This window comes from Protopterus annectens, chromosome 2.part1 (genome assembly GCF_019279795.1).
Source record: "Protopterus annectens isolate FY-2018-M chromosome 2.part1, PAN1.0, whole genome shotgun sequence".
Classification (NCBI taxonomy): domain Eukaryota; kingdom Metazoa; phylum Chordata; order Ceratodontiformes; family Protopteridae; genus Protopterus; species Protopterus annectens.
The window spans coordinates 1,260,062,272-1,260,084,401 of record NC_056729.1 but is presented as its reverse complement, the minus strand read 5'-3'; the positions used below and the strand labels follow the sequence as shown (position 1 = coordinate 1,260,084,401).

Here is a 22,130-nt window from a genome sequence, read left to right as displayed (position 1 = left end):
TTGATTATCTAAGTCTGTATTAAAAGCCTGAGTACTAGGAATCTGGCATTTTCTTTTTTAGTCCTTGTTCCCTATTAACCTGTCTCTAAGACACTTTATTTTAACTGTCACTTGTAGGTTTCACTTGTAATGATTGTGTTCTATCAAGAAAGCTAGAGACCTGGAACCTGAACTGACATTTTCTGTACCACTAATCTGCCTTTATAACTACTTCTCCTAACACTGATTGGCATTTCTTACATTTCCTGGCTCTGTTTGAAACTATGGTAGCTTTCTTTGAGGAAGATGTGGAAGTTATACACTTTTTTTACCTATCTATATCATTTATCAGTAATGTGCTATCATGAATTCCTGTCATGAACTTTGTATCAACTACATGGAATGAACAGTTCAACATTAAATCAATAGCATATAAAGCCACCTTGTCTAAACATTTTCCTGATGCAAATATATATTTTGCAATTGTTTACTAACATGATTACACTTCCCATTGTGCCATTTTCATGTATATGGCAATTATTTTCAGTCTGGATTATTTGAGTTAAAATTTGACAGTAATTTTAACAGGTTAATTCACTGCCATAATATAACATAAGGGATCCTTTCATTAAAATTATTAAGAACATCCTTAAGATGAAAACATATACTGTCAATTTTGTTTTGCATCAGAAATGAATGTAGACATTTACACGCACACACACACACACACACACACACACACACACACACACACACACACACACACACACACACACACACACACACATATCTTGCCACAAAAATACCATATAAACTACAATGTATACCGCTACTGAGATCACACATATCTTAATTCTGTTTGTATGGATTTATGCATGTATTTGTGTTAGTTGGCTGGGATAATAAACTGATTCAACTTGGACCCATTTCAGCCACAGACTGGAGTTAGAGCAGAGAATAAGTACACACAATGGTACAGTGGTGTGCTAACAAGCAGAAGAAAACAATATAGTATACAGAACATGAGACAACAGAAGACAAACATAGAATGTACATATACAAATTGTATAGTTGCTATGGATCAAACCAACTTCATAGGCATATCTCTTTTAATTCTTTATTCAAGAATTTGGGAGAACGCCAAAAATAATTTGAGACAAAGGGCCAAAATTAGGCATACATTTAAATATTACTGTGATTCAATTAAAAGCTAACAGAGCAGTAGGCATTGCATCAACATGCATTTTCTGAACAATAGGAAGTAGGAAACTGTAATGTCTAATGTAACTGACTGACTGTAGTCTTCAGTAATGTATCAGAAATAAGAAAAATAGGGACAGGGCAAAACATGAGGCAAAATCAGGGATATTCTGCAAACTTCTGGTGGGTTTAGTGGTATGCTTATTGGTCCTTGCTTAGACAGAAGTAAATAAAAAATGTAGTAGTAGAAATAAAGTGAGGGTTGGGGCAACAGATAAAGGGGAATGACAACTGAGGGTTGGGGTAATAACAACCAAGGGTTATGGCCACCAGATAAAGGGGAACAACAACTGAGGGTGGGATAACAGGTAAAGGTAAACAACAACTGAAGGTTGTGGCAACAGATAGATGGGAACAACAACTGAGGCTTCTGGCAACAGATAAAGGGGGAAAACAACTGAGGGTTGGGGTAACAGGTAAAGGGGAAAAACAACTGAGGGTTGGGGCAACAGATAAAGGGGAACAACAACCAAGATTCATATATAAAAAGACTACCTCTTTGAAAAGCATTTTTACAGAGAGATTCTACTTTGGTTAAGGGGCCTGTAATTAACAAACCCCAAAAAAACTATACTTGTGGAAGTTGTTTACTTGTAGATACATTTTAAATTATCCATATGTTGATTATTACATTTAAATATAACTATTTATGTGTCTTCTATTTTTAATTATAATTTTCAAGGTGTGGTTTATTTAATCAATAACTGACAACGTGGTGTGGTATATTGAAGATTTACCCATGGTTGGAGTGATTTAATCATGAGGGTGAAGCCAGAGTTATTAAATAAAGCCAACCATGGGTAAATCTTCAATATACTACAACCATGGATTCAGTTATTGCTATTATACAATGATATTATTTAAGAAAACAAAAACGTACTTTTCTTAAATAATGTCTTTGTATAATGGAGCATTACTGTTCTTCCACCAGTGGTGGTATATTGCTTCCTTGTTTTGATGTACTGCGCATGCGTATGATACATAGCTTTGAAATGGAAGCAGCAGAGAAAAGAAAGTCTCTGTTGCTCCGTTTTTTTTTTTATTTATTAAAAAAAAAGTTTTGGACACTTTATACCAACGGAAAAAAATTTGGGCGACCGGACCTTTTTCCATTAGTATATTGTGGGATTTACAATAGGCATGCTGGCCAATCAGCATGCATGTTTTGGAATATTAATGGGGGGGGGTCATTGTATAATTAGGATTATACAATGACTGGCCATTAACATTCAAAAAAGTGCACACTGTTTGGTTAGCCCAACCAGCGTGCCTGTTATAAAATCCAGCATATACTAACAGAAAAAAGTTCAGTATGCTACAGCTTTCTAGGCTGAGAAGTATGAAATTTGAAATCTGGACAATTTAGAGGTATGACAAAGGCAGGGCAGAACTACAAGGAAAATCAGGTACGTTATGCAAAACTAAAGAAATGTACCTGATTGTTCCTATATTTCTGCCTTGTCTCACTTGTACCACCGAGAACTGTCTGGATTTCAAACTTTAAAATAAATAAATAAATAAATAAAACAAATAAGCAAACAAATAAATAAATAACAGTGAAAACGAAAAAACTGCAGCAGACCACCACTAAAATGAACTGTTTAATTACTCAATATAAAACAATAAAAGTACAGATGAAAAATCCACACAGAGATAAGCGCTTTCGGGCTCCTGCTCTTCATCAGATAATTTGTGTATTTGGTGTTTTTAAATTTAAACCTAATGTAAGCCAATCACAATTCAGTATTACACCCAATGATTCTTAAGGGCAGGTTTCATTGGTATGACCTCATTCAGCCCCTGGATATCTATGGGCTGAAAGTTCTATTATCCATTCAGTTTCTTCAAATAAATAAATAAATAAACAGCTAAATAAATAAATGAATAAATAAAAAAATAAATAAATAAGCAAAGGGGATCTTCTTTTTTCCATTAATTCCTTTCCAAAGCACTGCTGTACTGCATAAGCATGGGAATGTAAGGCCCATAAGTATGCGCAGCACATCAAAAAAGTAGCAGGATACCTAAAGAAAGCAGTATAACACCAAGGAGCAGTTATACAAAGACATTATTTAAGAAAAGTAAGTATTCCTTTTTCTTAAATAATGTCATTGTATAATAGCAATAACCAATTCCTGGGTGTGATATATTGAAGATTTACCCATGGTTGCCTTTGTTTAATCACTTACGCTTCACCGTCATGATTAAACCACTGCAACCATAGGCAAATCTTCAATATACCACACCCATTCATTGGTTATTGGTACAATAAGCTCATAATGTCAACATTTTAAGTAGTCTTTATAAAGGAATTAAAGAGGGTTATTAAACCATTAAGATTAAAAAGGAAATTAAAGCATAATGTAAACACATCGTTACCTGTAGGTTGTAAAAAATGTTATTTTTATGTGCTGGAGCAGGTGCTACTTGATTTAAGGGTGGGGAATATAAAGACAAACTGGAAGTCAGAGCACTTTTGTGGCAGTAGAAACCAAAGGCCAATAAACTACCATGACTGAATGAGGCAATTCATATAATTTTTTTTTAAAGACATTATAATAATTACATTTTATAAAAAAGTTTTATATTACATATGATTATTTTGTGTTATTTTATGTGTATTAATCACTGGATTGTGTCACCTGCTCCCAACACTCAGACTGGAGAGAGATGCACTTATATATCCAAAGTGGAAGACACGCATTCTCCAGCCAAGACCGGAATAGCTGGTCAACAGGAGAAGGTCAACACTTGCACCACACCACACTACATGGAACACATATCCCTCCAGAACACACACCACCACTGCCTTCACATAAAAACACAAACCACAAACCCACCTTTATGGAGGCTCTCAATAAAAATCTACCCAAACAGCAGAGACCTCTAAAGCAGAAATGCATCTGAGCACCACAACACAACACTAATCACAAGACAACTCTCCTAAACAGTGTGCCACTCATCCAAAGCCCCTAAGGAAAAACAGTATGCCCAACACACTAGTCATAGGTGACTCGATAGTGAGGCACATTGAAGTCCCACTCACTATGTTGAATAAGGAGAAAGTCCCCTTCTCACCCACTAAAGGGCATATCTCAATACCAAAAGATTGCCAAATTCCAGTAATAACAGCTACATAGGTAAAAACTGCCCTCTCCAAAGCTAAGAATACAGCATCCATGGGACCGGACGACATCCTTGGTTGTGTACTACATGAACTACAAAATGAACTGGCACCTCATCTAAGTGTCATGTTTAATCATAGCCTCACCTCAGGCTTCGTGCCCACTGAGTGGAGCACAGCTACAGTTATCCCACTCCACAAGGGGGGATCCACCTTGGATCCTGGGAACTAAAACCCCATCAGTCTGACGAGCCTGATCTGCAAGGCTATGGAATGTATTATCATGGAACTTATAAACAAAGACATTGTCAATCTTCAAACACTGGACCCCACCCAGTTTGGATTCGTGAAGGGCCGATCTTGTCTCCTGAACCTAATTGACTTCTTTGAATCAGTCTCCAGAGCTGTGGACGAGGGTAAGGTGGTCCACACAGCCTATCTGGACCTTGCCAAGGCCTTCAACACCATCCTCCACTTTGGAATCATAGATAAACTTACTAAGCTTGGCATTAATTCCTGCATCACTCAATGGGTTGCCAACTGGCTTACTAACAGAACCCACACTGTAAAAGTAGCCGACTCCAAATCCAGCTCCAGATGAGTGACAAGTGGAGTACCTCAGGGTTCAGTCCAGGGACCGGGCTTGTTTGGCATCTACTTCGCTGAAGTACAGGCCAATACTAAGGAACTCTGGCTAAAAAAGTTTGCAAATGACTGCAAACTGTGAGCCATTTCTGAATTCCCAAATGATGTGGCTATCCTACAAAAGGGCCTTATAGAAACAGATGCTTGGTGCCAGAGTCACGGGCTCAAGCTTAATGTTTATGTATAAATGCATAGTTATCCCCTTTGGTAAAAAAAACATGTTCCCATAAATTACCACATAGGTGGCAGTACACTAAACACCAAAAGTGTGATAAGAGACTTAGGGACACAGGTGGACAGTGGTCTCACCTTCGATAACCACATTGCCACAACAGTCAGGAAACCCTTCTATGTGGCACACCTCATCACTAAGGGCTTTTCATCCAGAAAAAAGGAGATCAATGTCCCAATGAACTCATCCCTCATTAGACCCATTATAGAATACAACGCCCCATTTGGTATGTACCTTTCAAGACATCTGCAACAACTGGAAAGGCTGTACAAATACCTCACTAAAAGAATCAAAGGCCTAAAGCAGAAGCCCTATGTTGACCATCTAAAAAAACTCCAGCTATACTCTATCACATATTAGCTACTCAGAGGCGATCTCTGCTTAACATATGAGGCCATGTCAAACCCAGAGCTGTTTAAAGAAATCCCAATCCTTCAGAGCCACACACCCCAGGGATCTAAACCTTGTCATCAGAATGAACAAAACATGCTGGAGGGATAGGTTCCTGACTCAGCGACTCCCCAGACTCTGGAATAGAGCACCCATACATGTCAAGCAGACCTCCTCTTTGGCCGTCTTCAAAAGGAACCTTGATGATTGGATGATAGATAGGAGATTCAACCCGGGGATCATGTCAGTCGCCCTGCTAGACAGGGGTCCAGGGAATTAAATATTGTGGGAAGAAATAGCCAGGGAATTGTTATAGCTAGGCTTGTATAGGTCCTAGGGCTGATATCCTAGTACCAACCTATGAACCTATGAACCTAAAAGATGCCTGTCAAGTGCCAGGATCTGTCACATAATGCATGCACTCAGGTCCCTCAACAACAGGTACAAATATGACTCTGTCATTGTACATGTGGATGTGAATGGCCTGAGACGTACTTTCCTGGACTACATGAAAAGAGACATGGAGAAGCACTCGGATTATGTAGCCAAGGCGGGTATGACCCTAGCTCTGAGCAGCATCCTGTCATCACCCAGAATGATACCACAGTACAAGTAGAAAATGACTGATTTCTACAATTGGCAATGGTTCTGGTGTCATTCTAAGGGGATCCAGTATCTGTCTGCCTGAGATGACATGACTGAGAGACCTCGATGCTTTGCCAGATATGGCCCGCATCTGTCACCCTGGGCTTTCGGATACTGGCCAAGGCTCTTGTCACCCCTATAATGCCTTTTTTAGGCAGTGTTCCAAAGACCAAATTATCACCATAACAGCTACAAACAAATGCAATCTTAGGGTCATGCTGCTCAATGCTAGAAGTCTAAATCTCAAAATGCACTCACTCGAAGCATTCCTTAAAATGGAGAACATCGACATTTGTGCTATAACAGAGTCCTGCTTCAAGGAAGCAGAAAGCACCCCTGCACTACCAGGCTATAACTCATTCCACACCTTTCGGCCCCAGAACTTGTACTAAAGCTCCAAAGGCGGTGATGTTTCCATATTCATGAAGGATGTGCACATCTTCAGACTGGTGGCCCAACATAATGCATCACTGATACTTAAGGTGCAGCTAACACTGGGTAAGACAGCGATTCAGGTTGTAGCCTGCTTTAAGTCCCCAACCATGTCGCAAGACTCATACTCCACGTTCCTAAGCATGCTGAAGAATATTAGGGTCCAACCTAACACTATCATACTGGCAACTTCAACTACCCCAACATTAACTGGGAAAATGACTCATGTACAAATACACTTGCCCAAAGTTTCCTGGAATTCATTAATTCCAATGCCCTGGACCAGCTCGTTCTTACCCCCACTAGAGGTAGCAACATCCTTGACCTGGTCATTACTAACATGGGTGACCATTGCTCTACACCAATAGTCAACTCCTCCCTGGTTAGATCCGACCACAAACTAATCACCTTGGAAATCCACATCCCCCCTCCCTCTGCAAAGGTGACCACCATGAAAAACTTCTCCAAAGCTAACTTTGGGCTCCTATAAACAGAGGTGGCTAACTTCATGGCACCCATGCAAATAGAGAATAGTTGCATGACCACTCAATCATGCACCAATGCACTGTATGAACATGCACACAAATGCATGGCTCTTGCCATACCCAATAGAACCAAGATACTCTCCTCCAAAAAAAGGAAGCCAATTTGGTGATCCCCTGTCATAAACAAACTCCACAACAGAAGGAGAAACTGATGCAGACTAAGGTGAAGTCCCAAGACTGGAAAAACTACCTTATTAGTCTCAACAAAAAGTTGAGATCCCTCATCAAATCCTGTAAAGCTAGCTATGAAAACAGAATTGCAGCAGATAGTAAAGACAACCACAAGGCCTTCTATAGTTATGTAAAGAATCTCCACAGCAATACCCAGATTTGCTCTGAGCTACTGCACAATGGTACCTCCTATACCGAGTCAACAGATATTGCCAATATACTGGCCGACAGATTCAGTGCCAACTTTACCCCTCCCCCCCAAATGACCAATCACAATACCAGCAGATTGTCAGACACCCAGTATTACTGCTGCACAGGTTAAAACAGCACTGTCCAAGGCCAAGAATACAGCTTTTTTGGGACCTGACAATATCCCTGGCTGTGTTCTACATCAACTACAGAGTGAACTGGCACCTCACCTGTGTGCCCTGTTCAATCACAGCCTCACCTCAGGCTTTGTCCCTACCAAATGGTGCACTGCTAGAGTCATCCCTCTCCACAAAGGAGGAGCGACTGCAGACCCTGGGAACTATCGCCCCATTAGCCTGACAAGTCTGATATGCAAAGTTATGGAACGCATCATCATGGACCTAATAAACAACGATATAGGGAATCTCCAAACTCTGGATCTCACACAGTTTGGTTTTGTGAAGGGTAGATCATGCCTGCTGAACTTGGTCAACTTCTTTTAGTCAGTCACCAGAGCTATGGATGAAGGCAAGGTGGCTCATATCGCCTACCTTGATCTGGCCAAGGCCTTTGATACCATACCCCACTCAGGAATCATAGAAAAACTCACTAAGCTAGGCATCAACCCTTATATCACTAGGTGGGTTGCAAACTGGCTCACAGATAGAACCCACAGTGTGAAAGTAGCTGACTCCAAGTCAGACTGCTGACCAATCACGTGTGGAGTCCCACAGGGTTCGGACCTGGGTCCTCTCCTGTTTGGTATCTACTTCTCTGAAGTCCAGGCCAACACAAAGGGACTCTGGCTGACAAAGTCTGCATACAATTGTAAGTTGGGAGCTATTATTAACTCCCCAAGTGATGTTGACATCCTACAGAAAGGCCTCACTGAGACCAATGACTGGTGTCAGAACCATGGCCTTAAGCTCAATGCCAAAAAATATGTCGTCATTCCCTTTGAGAAAACCCCGGTTCTCATGAGTTACCACAACGATGGTAGTCTACTGAACACAGAAGGCATTATAAGAGATCAGGAAACACAGGTTGACAGCAACATTTCTTTTGACCACCACATTGCCACTGTGGTCAGAAAGTACTTCTATGTGGCACATCTCATTACTAAGGGTTTTGCATCCAGGAAGAAAGAGGTCATTGTCTCCCTCTACTCTTCCCTCATTAGGCCAATCATTGAGTACAATGCCCATTTGGCGTGTACCTCACTAGTCACCTGCAACAACTGGGGATCCTAGGACTTAAACACTTGTTCTATATGGACAGACTCAAAAAACGCCAACTATTCTCTGTCTCATATTGCCTACTTAGAGGTGATCTCTGCTTGACTTACAAAGCCATGTCTGACCCAGCTCTGTTAGAAATGCGACATCTAAGGAAATACCAATCCATCCACACTACACACTCCAGAGACCTCAGCCTCATTACCACAGTCAACAGAATATGCTGGAGGGACAGGTTCATAACCCAGAGACTGCCCATGATATGGAATAAATTTCCCATACATGTCAAGCAGAGCACCTCACTGGCCCTCTTCAAGAGAAATCTTGATGAGTGGATGGGAAATAGATAATTTACCCGGAGGATAACTCCAGTGGCTCTACTCGACAGAAGCACTGGGAACTGTAGAAGCCCTTAACTGCAACCTGCCCAAGGAACAAGGACCTCTGAAGCTGAAACGCAAACAAACATCAATCACAACCAAAGTGTCACATAGTTCACAACACCAGTGTGCCACCCAGCAACAGCCCCTAAGGCAAGACAATGTACCTAACACTTTAGTCATAGGTGACTCACCAGGTTGAACAAGGAAAAAATTACAGTCATATGCCTGTCGGGTGCCAGGATCCGACACATAACGCATGCACTCAAGTCACTCCACAACAAGTACAAATATGACTCTGTCATTGTCCATGTTGGAGTGAATGACTTCAGACGTACCTCCCTGGACTACATGAAAAGAGGCATGGAAGAGCTCTCGGATCATGTGGCTCAGGCAGGTATGACCCTAGCCCTGAGTAGCATCCTGCGGTCGCCCAGAATGATACCATAATATAAGGACAAAATGATTGACTTCAACAACTGGCTAAGCTTCTGGTGTCATTCAAAGGGGATCCAGTATCTGTCTGCCTGGGACGACATGATTCACAGACCACAATGCTTTGCCAGAGATAGTCTGCACCTGTCGCCCCTGGGATTCAGGTTACTGGCTAAGGCTCTTGCCACCCCTATAGTGCCTTTTTTAGGCAAAGTTCAAAGGACAAAACCACCACCGTAACAGGTACAAGCATGCAAAATCTGAAGGTAATGCTACTCAATGCTAGAAGTCTAAACCTCAAAATGCACTCTCTCGAGGCACTCCTAAAAAATGGAGAACATCAATATCTGTGCAGTAACTGAGACCTGGTTCAAGGCTCCAGACAGCACTCCTGCAATACCAGGCTACAACTCTTATCACACTTTTCGGCCACCAAACCAGGATCGAAACACTAAAGGTGGAGGAGTGTCGATATTCACCAAGGATATTCACACCACCAGGCTAGTTGCCCAACACAATGTGTCTGAAATTCTCCAGGTGCAACTAACACTAGGTAAGACTGCAATCCAAATTGTAGCTTGCTACAGATCCCCCACCATATCCCAAGATTCTCACTACACCTTTCTAAACATACTGGAAAATATTAAGATAGAACCAAACACCCTAAAACTGGGTGATTTTAACTACCCTGCTATTAACTGGGAAAACTACTCATGTACCAACACCTTTGCCCAACAGTTCTTGGAATTCATAAATTCCAACGCCATGGATCATGTAATCCATAGTCCCACCAGGGGCTCCAATATCCTAGACCTGGTCATTACCAACATGGGAAATCGATGCTCAACACCTATGGTCACTCCCTCGTTAGTCAGGTCTGACCATAAGCTAATCACCCTTAACATCCACATCCCACCCCCACCCCCCAGTAAGGAAACTGCCATAAAAAAACTTCTCCAAAGCCAACTTCATGCTACTCAAGTCAGAAGTGACAAACTTCATGACACCCATGCAGACGGGAACTGAAAGTTCAACTGCTGAATCCTACACTAAGGCACTGTACGAGCATATCCACTCATGCATGAATCGTGCTATCCAAAATAGAACCAAGATCCTCTCATCCAAAAAAAGGAAGACAATCTGGTGGTCCCCTGCCATAAATAAACTTTACAATAAAAGGAAGAAACTGTTGCAGAAAAGGGGGAAAATCCCAGGATGCAAAAAACTCCCTTATCAGCCTCAGTAAGAAACTGAGATCTCTCATAAAATCCTCAAAAGCTAGTTACAAAAATAAAATTGCCAAAGATTCCAAAGATAACCACAAGACATTATATAACTATGTCAAGAATTTAAATGGCAATGCTCAGATCTGCTCTGAGCTAAAACAGAATGGCATTAAATATACTAATCCCAAGGATATTGCCAATATCCTGGCAGATTGATTCAGTGCCAACTTCACTCTCCTCTCACCCCCTAAATGGCCCATCTCAATACCGGAAGATTGCCAAATTACGGTAATAACGGCAACACAGGTAAAAAAGACACTCGCCAAAGCTAAGAATACAGCATCCATGGGACCAGATGACATCCTGGGCTTTGTACTACATGAACTACAATATGAACTGGCACCTCACCTAAGTGTCATGTTTAATCATAGCCTCACCTCAGGTTTCATGCCCACTGAGTGGCGCAGAGCTACAGTTATCCCACTCCACAAGGGGGGATCCACCTTGGATCCTGGAAACTACCGTCCCATCAGTCTGACAAGCCTTATCTGCAAGGCCATGGAGCGTATTATCATGGAACTTATAAACAAAGACATTGGCAACCTTCAAACACTGGACCCCACCCAGTTTGGGTTCTTGAAGGGCCAATCTTGACTCCTGAACCTGATTGACTTCTTCAAATCAGTCTCCAGAGCCATGGACAAGGGTAAGGTGGTCCACACAGCCTATCTAGACCTTGGCAAGGCCTTTGACACCACCCCCCACTCTGGAATCATAGATAAACTTACTAAGCTGGGCATTAATCCCTACATCACCCAATTGGTTGCTAACTGGCTTATTGATAGAATCCTCACTGTAAAAGTAGCAGACTCCAAATCCAACTCCAGACAAGTGACAAGTGGAGCGTCTCAGGGTTCAGTCCTGGGATCGCTCTTGTTTGGCATCTACTTCTGTGAAGTACAGGCCAACACTAAGGGACTCTGGCTAACAAAGTTCGCAGATGACTGCAAACTGGGAGCCATTATTGAATCCCCAAATTATGTGGATGCTCTACAAAAGGGCCTTACAGAAACAGATGCTTGGTGCCAGAGCCATAGGCTCAAGCTCAATGTCAAGAAATGTATAGTTATCCCCTTTGGGAAAAAACATGTATCCATGAATTACCATATAGGTGGCAGTACACTAAACACTGAAAGTGTGATAAGAGACTTAGGGACACAGGTGGACAGTGGTCTCACCTTTGATAACCACATCGCCACAACAGTCAGGAAATCCTTCTATGTGGCACACCTCATCACTAAGGGCTTTTCATCCAGAAAAAAGGAGGTCATTGTCCCACTGTACTCATCCCTCATTAGACCCATTATAGAATATAACACCCAGTTTGGTATGTACCTCTCAAGACATCTGTAACAACTGGAAATGCTGCAGAAATACCTCACTAAAAGAATCACAGGCCTAAAGCAGATGCCCTACGCTGACCGCCTTAAAAATCTCCAGCTATACTCTGTCACATATTGTCTACTCAGAGGTGATCTCTGCTTAACATACAAGGCCATGTCAAATGCAGAGCTGTTGGACATGCTACACTTAAAGAAATCCCAATCCCTCAGAGCCACACGCTCCAGGGATCTAAACCTTGTCATCACAATAAACAAAACATGCTGGAGGGATAGGTTCCTGACCCAGAGACTCCCCAGACTCTGGAATAGATTACCCATACATGTGAAGCAGAGTGCCTCTTTGGCTCTCTTCAAAAGGAACCTTGATGATTGGATGGGAGAAAGGAAATTCACCCCGGGGATCATGTCAGCTGCCCTGCTAGACAGGGGTCCAGGGAAGTAAATAGTGTGGGAAGAAATTGCCAGGGAATTGTTATGGCTAGGCTTGTATAGGCCCTAAAGCTGATAGCCTAGTACCAACCTATGAACCTATGAACTAAGGTCAGGTGGCATTATGTCAGGATAATCCTATGGGCTAGGCTTGTAAAAGCTCCAGGGCCATTAGCCTAGTACACCCCTATGAACCTGACTTTTTAGAAATTATTAAATGAGTTATTTTTACTGTTGTGAGTCATTCTGATGAAGTCTGATTATGTAGACCATGGAAGTGCTAAAGGTTTCTGTAATAAATTCATATATTTCTGACCTATTGGTGTTTTTTACACTTTATTTGTTAGCCCAAGCCAATGGTGTCCATTTTTATTTTTTGAATATATATCATAGTATTAAATATATTTATATATATATATATATATATATATATATATATATATATATATATATATATATAGATATATTTATATATATATATTTGCACACACACACACACACACACACACACACACACACACACACACACACACACACACACACATGTATATACACACACACACACACACACACACACACACACACACACACACACACACACACACACACACACACACACACACACATATAGATAGATATATGAAAAAGAGAAAAGGAAAGTGACAGACCACAGCGGGAACATAAATATATAACCATTTATTCAGTTAAGTGCTTTTGCCAGTAATAAACTATTGACTTCTTCAGAACAAATACAAAACTTTAAAAACAGTGCTTAAATACATTATCACCAAACCAGCGGACTAACTTGATTGAAACCAGTTTATATTCCAACTATCTCCTTAAAGATATAGACCATATCGGGCTACAAAATATATATACTTCTGTAAAAACAATACCTATAAACTGTAATATAAAATCATACAATTGTTCATAATAACAAACCCTAAAGAACAAAACAATATGCTTATAAAAAAATTAAAATCTAATCTATTTCAATAGTTTGTGTTTTGGTTTTATTTTATATATACAGTATATATATATATATATATATATATATATATATATATATATATATTATATATATATATATATATATATATATATATATTTATATATATATATATATATTTGTATATGTCTATATAGATGTATATATATATATATATATATATATATATATATATATATATATGTATATATATATAATATATATATATATATATATATATATATATATATATATATATATATATATACATACAGATATATATGTGTATGTGTGTGTATGTAGATGGACTGAGCAGACATAAACACAGTAACACATATTGTGTTTTTTTATGGTCTGTGCTACCAACGTGCACATCCAGTGCACAGAAACACTCAGTAGTATGGTTTTATTAATTAAAGTTTTAGCATCTCCATATGACGCACAGCTATGTACATTCTACATGGGTGGCTCCGGTTCATATCATGATGAGCATCTTCTGTGCATGTGCTACAACCCATGCAAGTCAGCTGTCAGTAACACACACACTGCACATGCCATAGTGATAATTGGTAGGAGGAGAGAGTCATGGCCCAAGCGGTGATATACATGGACAGCCTGTCTTTACATTGCAGTATTATTATGAACTATGCTGAATATCTTGCAGCGATTGATGTCAGTCATTTTACAATGTTACTGGATATAGCAGACAGCATCCTACCCTCAGATGAATAAAATGTTAAAAATTTAAAAGCATGATGTTCTTCATGCTTATATATTCATCCTGTGATGCAACAGCACATCGTAACAACAAACATAGATGATGGATCCATAGGACTAGGTCTTCGTGCTTACATCCTGCAGCAGTATTAATTTCAATATACATGCTAATGCTGCCCTAACTCTATGCCCTTAACTCACTCTTCTCACTAGCTCTCTAATCTTCCTTGACTACTCTTTCTACGGTCTTCTAAAATCTATTAAGCAAATTGCCTCAGAGAAACATTCTATTGTAATTGTCTTGCCTTCATGCAACTACATTATGATAAAACTGGGTTTTTGTAACCACTTACCCAAAAACTATCGTCATCTTAATGACATATTTATTTTTATACATCTTGAAATCGTTATGCTATACTCCTGATTACTGACACTGTATAATATTGTATTGCTACTTAAAGCCTTGTAATAATCCTGTAACATTGCTGTTTAATGCTAATTTATAATGAAAATTGTATAATATGTTGGACCTTTTCTCCCCAGGCCTCTGCTGATAAAGGGCTCTTCAGCTCAACATTGCTGTTTAATGCTAATTTATAATGCTAAATATGTTGGAGCTTTTCTCCCTGGGTCTCCACTAAAAAAGGGCTCTTCAGCTCAGTTGGACAATCCTGGACAACAAATGTAAAATAAATAAATAATACTCTACATGTATACACTGCATATATTTGTACATTGGACATTTTATTATTTTATACAGGGCTTTTGATACGTTTTGTGTCAATTAACATTAATTATTGAGTATCTTGGTAGGCCTGTGCAGTCAAACTAACTTTAAGTGACATAAGAGGGTAGTGTTGTTTTAATTTTTTCTTACCATGTGACTTTGTACTAGTGATTTAAAAAGACCCTTCTTTATCGCCTAAGAAAACATGTCGTTCTGTTTAGTGGACTTTCCTGATTAACAAATGAATACTATACAATTATTACAATGCAGATTCATTTGGTATTTTACAAATGCTGTAAGAACATAGACACTTGTAGGAACAGACTGAACAAACACTGTACCAAGAGGTATACACATAGGCACATACTGCACAAATGCAATAACAAGACATGCACATTTATTTACTTCCTGAACAAATGCAATAAGACAGGCACATGTCATTGCAAACTGTACAAATGTGGTAGTATGACAGACATAAATACTGCATAAATGCAATAGCAAGACAGACACATTTATGTACATACTATACAAATGCAATTACAAGACAGATACACATATATACATACTGTAAAAATCCAATAACAGAACAGGTACATGTATATACACAATGTACAAATGCAATAACAAGACAGACATATAGGTACAAACTTTACAAATGTAGTAACAAGGCAGACCAAGGTAGGTATGTATGTACTGCACAGATGTGAGAACAAGACTGGCACATGTACAAAAATGCAATAAAAAGGTAGATGCATGTATGCACATACTGTGCAAATGCAGTAATAAGGCAGACATGTGTAGGCACATACACAAATACTGTACAAGTGCAGGGAAATAGTCACAAATACTGCAAATGCTGAAATAACAGCTCAACTCAGGTATGTATTACACAAATGTAGGAACAAGGAGCCACATGTAGGTACTGCTGTTGATGTGTAATTTACATATCTACAGCCTAATGATGTGCTAAGTTTAGATATGCTCCCCATCATTAACTTGATATGATCTCTATTAATTATATTTATGCCAAGATCACATGGCAAATGTGCACTATGATATGAAGGGCTTCTCACAATGTTGTATATTTGTAGAAATATACTGCTTAATATCACTTCTTTGTTTGTCAGAGACATGTCTGACTGTCTGCAGTGTGAATTTTAGTCTGCATATTTTGTTTGGCATCATGTCTTTTTGGCTGAAGTAGGTCATTTGGGAGAGTGTTTAACTGAAAGCTTATAAAGGTCTCTGGCCTAATTCTGGATTTTGACAGGGAATATCTTTTTAAACATCAGCCCTTCAATGAATGCTGTAATAAGTATAGTAATTGTAATGTCTGAACTTGATCATGCCTGCACACATATGTTAAAAATGAAGATGAATCTCACTGACTTCCATGAACTTATGTAGAGCTCTATAAAACAACTAGAGCACTAGGATTGCTCCAGTTTGTGGTTGTATGGCGGAATAGCTAGCTATCTGGAATCTAAATCCTCAAACCTGAGTTCAAGTCTCGGTATAATCTGCTAGTTTTGTCTGGCAATTAGTGCAGAGGATGCTTCCTCTACTCTGTGTTTTGAATCACTCAGCTTCCATTTACACACTATGTAACTCTGAGGAAAGTAACCAAACATTTTTCTTGGGCAGCTGGAAAGTTGGGCTATCCTCAGTGGTTTAGTGGACTTTATTCTTAGTAGATACCTAGGAATCTATGGGTGAACTAGCACACATTGTGGAACACGGTACTCCAATTTTTCCTCCTTGTGGCTTTATTCTGCTTATGTATGGTTGGTCTGTCTCAGTCTGTCTGTTACTGCTATGTTTTTGAAAGCATGTGTCAATAGATGTGTTTAACAATGACATATAGATGCATGACAACTAACACAGACACACACACATACATATTATATGTATATATATATATATATATATATATATATATATATATATATATATATGTATATACACACACACACACACACACACACACACACACACACACACACACACACACACATGCATCTATATTGCATACTACAATATAAGGGCCCACATTTTCACACAGGAGGAGAATGAAGTTCTGGTGAATTTCTTGCAGTTACATTTCCATATTCTGTTGAGCTATACTGGGTCAGAGGTGACTATGCCATTAAGCATGCCTTTGCTGCCAGCAAGTTTGTCTCTGCCATTCTGTTTTGGACAAATGTACGGGAAGCAGCGACACACCTAACATATTTGATACCCATAATGGATAATTTTTTAACACTCCCTCTTCTATATAACAAAACTATTTTCAGTAATAATCATTAAATGAAATTAATAACTGTTATGGACCACATGTTTCACCACTCACAGTTTCAGAACAAAAAAAGTTTTAATTGAAATCTCCAGATTTATTCACAAGCATATAATCCCTTTCTTCTTCTTCTTCTACAAAGGTATGACTACAATATGTAAGAAGGAGCTAGCAGAGAGCTATACTCTGCAAGTAAGCTTCCGGACAAACAGTGAGATTTAATGAGTGAGTGAAAAAGTAACTTTTCACACAACAGGCTGAGCTACATCCAGGTCAAATAAAGTTTTCAAAACTGATTTGATTGTTTTGAGGCAGCAAACAAATACAATCCTCAAATAGTCAAGCTGCTAGTGGTGCTGTGCTGTCTACAAAATGGATTGATTGATCATTTACTAGTGCTGTCCAAGGATCCCAAAATATGAATTGCTTCACTCTTACCATGGACCATGGGTCATTTTGCAATCTGTTGTCAATGTAGTTCTAATGGCATCAGCACATCCAAGAAGAACTAAGGCCATCTGAAAGGAAATAACTACGAAATTATGATTCAAAGAGATACACAGAATTTCGGGGCAACTAGTCATTTTAAGATGATGTCTGGCCAACTTTTAGGATGTTTCATTATTGTTTTTTAAATTCTCTTCATACAATGCACCACCTTATTGCCTGCAGTAAGGGAAGCCTACTGCCAAGCTGCCGAGCTACCCACCTTTAGAATGCCACTGAGGGGATGGGTCCCAGTAAAGACCACCATTATCTGACAGTGGGGCATTGCTCTCCCTGGCTCTTCCTCTAAGTCTCTAAGTGCTTACACCCAGCTAAACATAAGGTACTGGGACAACATCTGTTCCTTCTAGTGTCAGGAATTCCTCTCAACTTCTTAACACAACAAATCTAGACAAAGCCTAAAATAAAGGGGAGTCAAAGGCCCAAAAATAGGGACAAATTTTAAATATTGCTCTTATAAACTTAGAACGTTGCTAGAATAATAGAACATGTGATAGCATGCATTTTGAAGATATGAAGTCTGACACTCGAATTTTGTCATTATATAGTAACTTCAGTCCTCAATTATTTGCCAGAAATCCACAAATTTTATGAGGAGAAGAACAAAAATATGAGTCAAAAATCTGGACATTCTGCAAAAATCTGAGCAATTGAGAGGTACGATGTCAGGGAGGCAAACATTTACTACAGTGTCTGCAGCGGTGGCTATACCTCTCAAGTGTACCTTTCTGTGAGAAAAGTTTCTCATTTTGAGTCTTAAAAAGCCCACATTCTTCATTGAAACACAATGAAAGGGTCTGCAACACATTCAGTGTTAAGAAATTGTTAATTGATAGCCATGGTAAATAATACTGAATCATATTAATTCATCAAAATAACTTTCTATAAATATAAAGTAGCACATTTTAACCTTTTAATGAAGTTGTTATTAAGTTGACAGGACATGTGTCACATTTTGCCCACTGTTTCCATGTATGAGAGGTAGTGTTCTGCATTCTGGTGACGGAAGTTTGAAAGCTATGCAAGTAGTCAAGGAAATGTTTTTGACTACAAAAAATAAATGGTTGATTTAAATAAGAATGTCATGAGATATAATTGTAATTAAAATTGTTTTTAATGATCAAGCAAATGGAAATCCTCAGTAAATGGCACTCACTGCAGTATATCCAAGAAAAAGAAACCTTCTTAGGAATGATGAAACTTGCTTAATTACAAACAACCAACTCCAACAAGCTTCCACTGCAAATTGAGTGGTCAGGACATGAGCATTGACAGCAGCAGTCATCATCATCATCATAATCATGTCTGTGTCCCGCAAAGACATCATAGCTTGGTTGATATATCTACTTCAACGACCTCGTCACCTACACACTTTGCTCAGCAGCTGGGTTGAGGCCATGGACACTAGTGATATAGCCATATACATCAGATGTACAGTCATGACAGAGGACAGAAATGATGTCATGTTTGTACATTTTTGATATTCTGACTCCATTCTTACTACCTCTGTGTACCAAACTTGTTTATGTAAAGGAAGGAACACTTCATCTGTCACTTATCCTAAGGCAGCCATAAATATGTAATATAGTGTCACTATTATGTTTTCACATGCAGTCTCTTATCTCATCTTTGCAGGAAATTCTTGAGATAATGTACTAACCAGTGCATGTTTACTACTCTGATCATGGAAGGCCAGCGATTAAATATTAAATCATTCCTCATCCATTTAGAATGTTATGCATAGCTCTCAACCTCATAGCGCAAGAAATATGGACAAAGCCTATCATAAAGGAGGGACAAAGGCCCAAAAATAGGGACACATTTTAAATTTTGCTCTTTTAAACTTAGAAAGTTACTAGAATAATAGGATTTTCTGTTAGCACGCATTTTGTGGAGGATATGAAGTTTGAAATTCAAATGCATGTCATTATTTAGTGACATTAATCCTTACATCATCCCACTGATTTGTCAAAAAAAACAATTTTTATTAGGAACAGACCAAACAATATGAGTCAAAAATCTGGACAGTCTGCAAACATCTCTACAGTTGACAGGTATGATTATGCTATTTTTTCTTACATCAGTTATGGCAATGTTGCTGAAATAATGAACCATTAGCTCTAGTGAGTCAATGTTAAAGATAATTTTAATTGCAATTATATCTGATAACATTTATATTTTAATTAAGCATTTATTTTTCATATTCAAAAACATGTTAAAAAATCACTGCCAATTAATAAAGTAAAATGACTGCATGTTTTCCATTAGCATAACATCAGTCTTCCTGGAGTTTGCTTTTTAATAAATTTCATTTAAGAACTAATTGTAAAAAGACTATATGCTAAAATTAGCACTCCAGCAAATAGCTGCAGTGAGCAGTGATGACATTTCTCCTTACAGACATCTATGAACAAATAGCTTCCATGGTTAACAGAAACTAGAGCTGTCCTCTCACCTTGCTGCGTAGCAGTCCACTAGATGGGTGCTCAGGTGTGCTGTGCTCAGACGATGGTTTTGCTTTCTCCTTGTTGTTGTTGGAATCATTGTCCTTGATTATGTCATACTGTCGACAGAAAAGTGCTATCACCACTGTAACATAAGAACAGCCATAATGAATACAGATACAGCTAATGATATTCAAATAAAATGCATTCAGAATAAGAACATACGACTTGTGCTTTTACTAGTGGTGACACAAAAGACATAGTCACTCTAGTAAAAATGTAGCAGTAGCCAAGAAAACAAATTTTACTGATTTATTTAACAGAATGCATAAGCAGGTTAAGTCATTTTTTCCCCTTTGCAACATAAAGAAATAGGACTTTTGTTAAATATTGTTATGGGAATATATCAGTGTCATACCGTAGCCTGAAAGTAGTAAACAAACTGATATAATGTAGCTCAGAAGTGCTTGTTTTAAGCAGAAAAGCAGAGCTTTATCTTAAAATATGATGACTTGTTGAACCAATGCGAGTCATAACCCCTAGCAGTTAACTATATAATGTGACATGTCACACAGCTCCAAAATGTTATACTCTGAATATGCTGAGATGTTCAACTAAAGTTAATACCAAACTATCAACAGTTACTAACAGTGAAATGTAACAGTCAAATGTTAACTAACAGTGAAAGGCAATGAAAGATAGTACAATATATTACTCTTAGTGGCTCAAGGTAGTGTACTTGCCTTTTGTGCTGAAAGATCAAAAGGCTGTGGGTTTTATTCCCAACTATCTATATATATATATATATATATATATATATATATATATATATATACGGAGCCCTATCAGATCGCCGAAGTTTAAATACTCTGAAGACTATATGGCCAAGACCATATCTCCAAAGTTTTGAAACTCCGAAACAAAAATAAAACACAAGAAAATAAAACAAAACAACTTATCTGTATGTTTTTGCAAGGGGTGAAGCCCCACACCTCCTGCTACTTAAATATACCAACTCCGAGACAGCACTACAGTGAGGAAAGCAGCAAATCCCGGGTTCCACACTATACAGGGATCTCAATACTAAGTGTTTGGAGTTTCAAAACTTTGGAGATATAGTCTTTGGAGTTTTGAGACTTCAGCAATCTGATAGGGATCCATATAGATACATACATATATATATATATATATATGTGTGTGTGTATATATATATATATATATATATATATATATATATATATATATATATATATAAATAAAAACTTCTTTTAAGCGTAGTAATTAATACTGAGCTAACAGAAAAGAAATAAAAACTCAGACACTGAATAGATGATTAAGCTTTCACTCTTAAAACTGAAAAAAAAATTGCGGAATACTTAGATGCTGTTTTATACCCATTAGTAAAAAAGACTAGCAACTATTTAAGAGATTCATGGGCTTTTTTAGATGAACTATTCCACAAGAAAGAAGGATTATCTAAATGTATTTTAGTAACTATGGATGTAGAAGGGTTATACTTTAATATACCTCACAAAGAGGGTATGCAACTTTTCAGATTATTTCTCAACAAATACACCACCTTCTCAAAAATCAAAAATTAATCTTCTTCTTTTCCCAGTTAGGGGTCGCCACAGCAGATCACCGTCCGCTCATGATTGGCAGTGGAGTTTTACGGTGTCGAGTTGTCAGCTCGGCACCCAACCTTCCACAGAAGGCACACCCATGCACACACTC

The 22,130-nt window shown here is 38.5% G+C and overlaps 1 protein-coding gene across 2 annotated transcripts in view; it reads right to left on the bottom strand.

Annotated features, from left to right (window-relative positions):
* The window catches only part of FNDC4 (fibronectin type III domain containing 4), a 1,069,876-nt gene that overhangs the window by 48,273 nt on the left and 999,473 nt on the right, over positions 1–22,130 (bottom strand). For both annotated transcript variants that reach the window (XM_044062790.1, XM_044062789.1), the window contains exon 6: positions 20,408–20,541. In XM_044062790.1, coding sequence (XP_043918725.1) covers positions 20,408–20,541 — 134 coding nt within the window. The remainder of the gene's footprint in view (positions 1–20,407; positions 20,542–22,130) is intronic.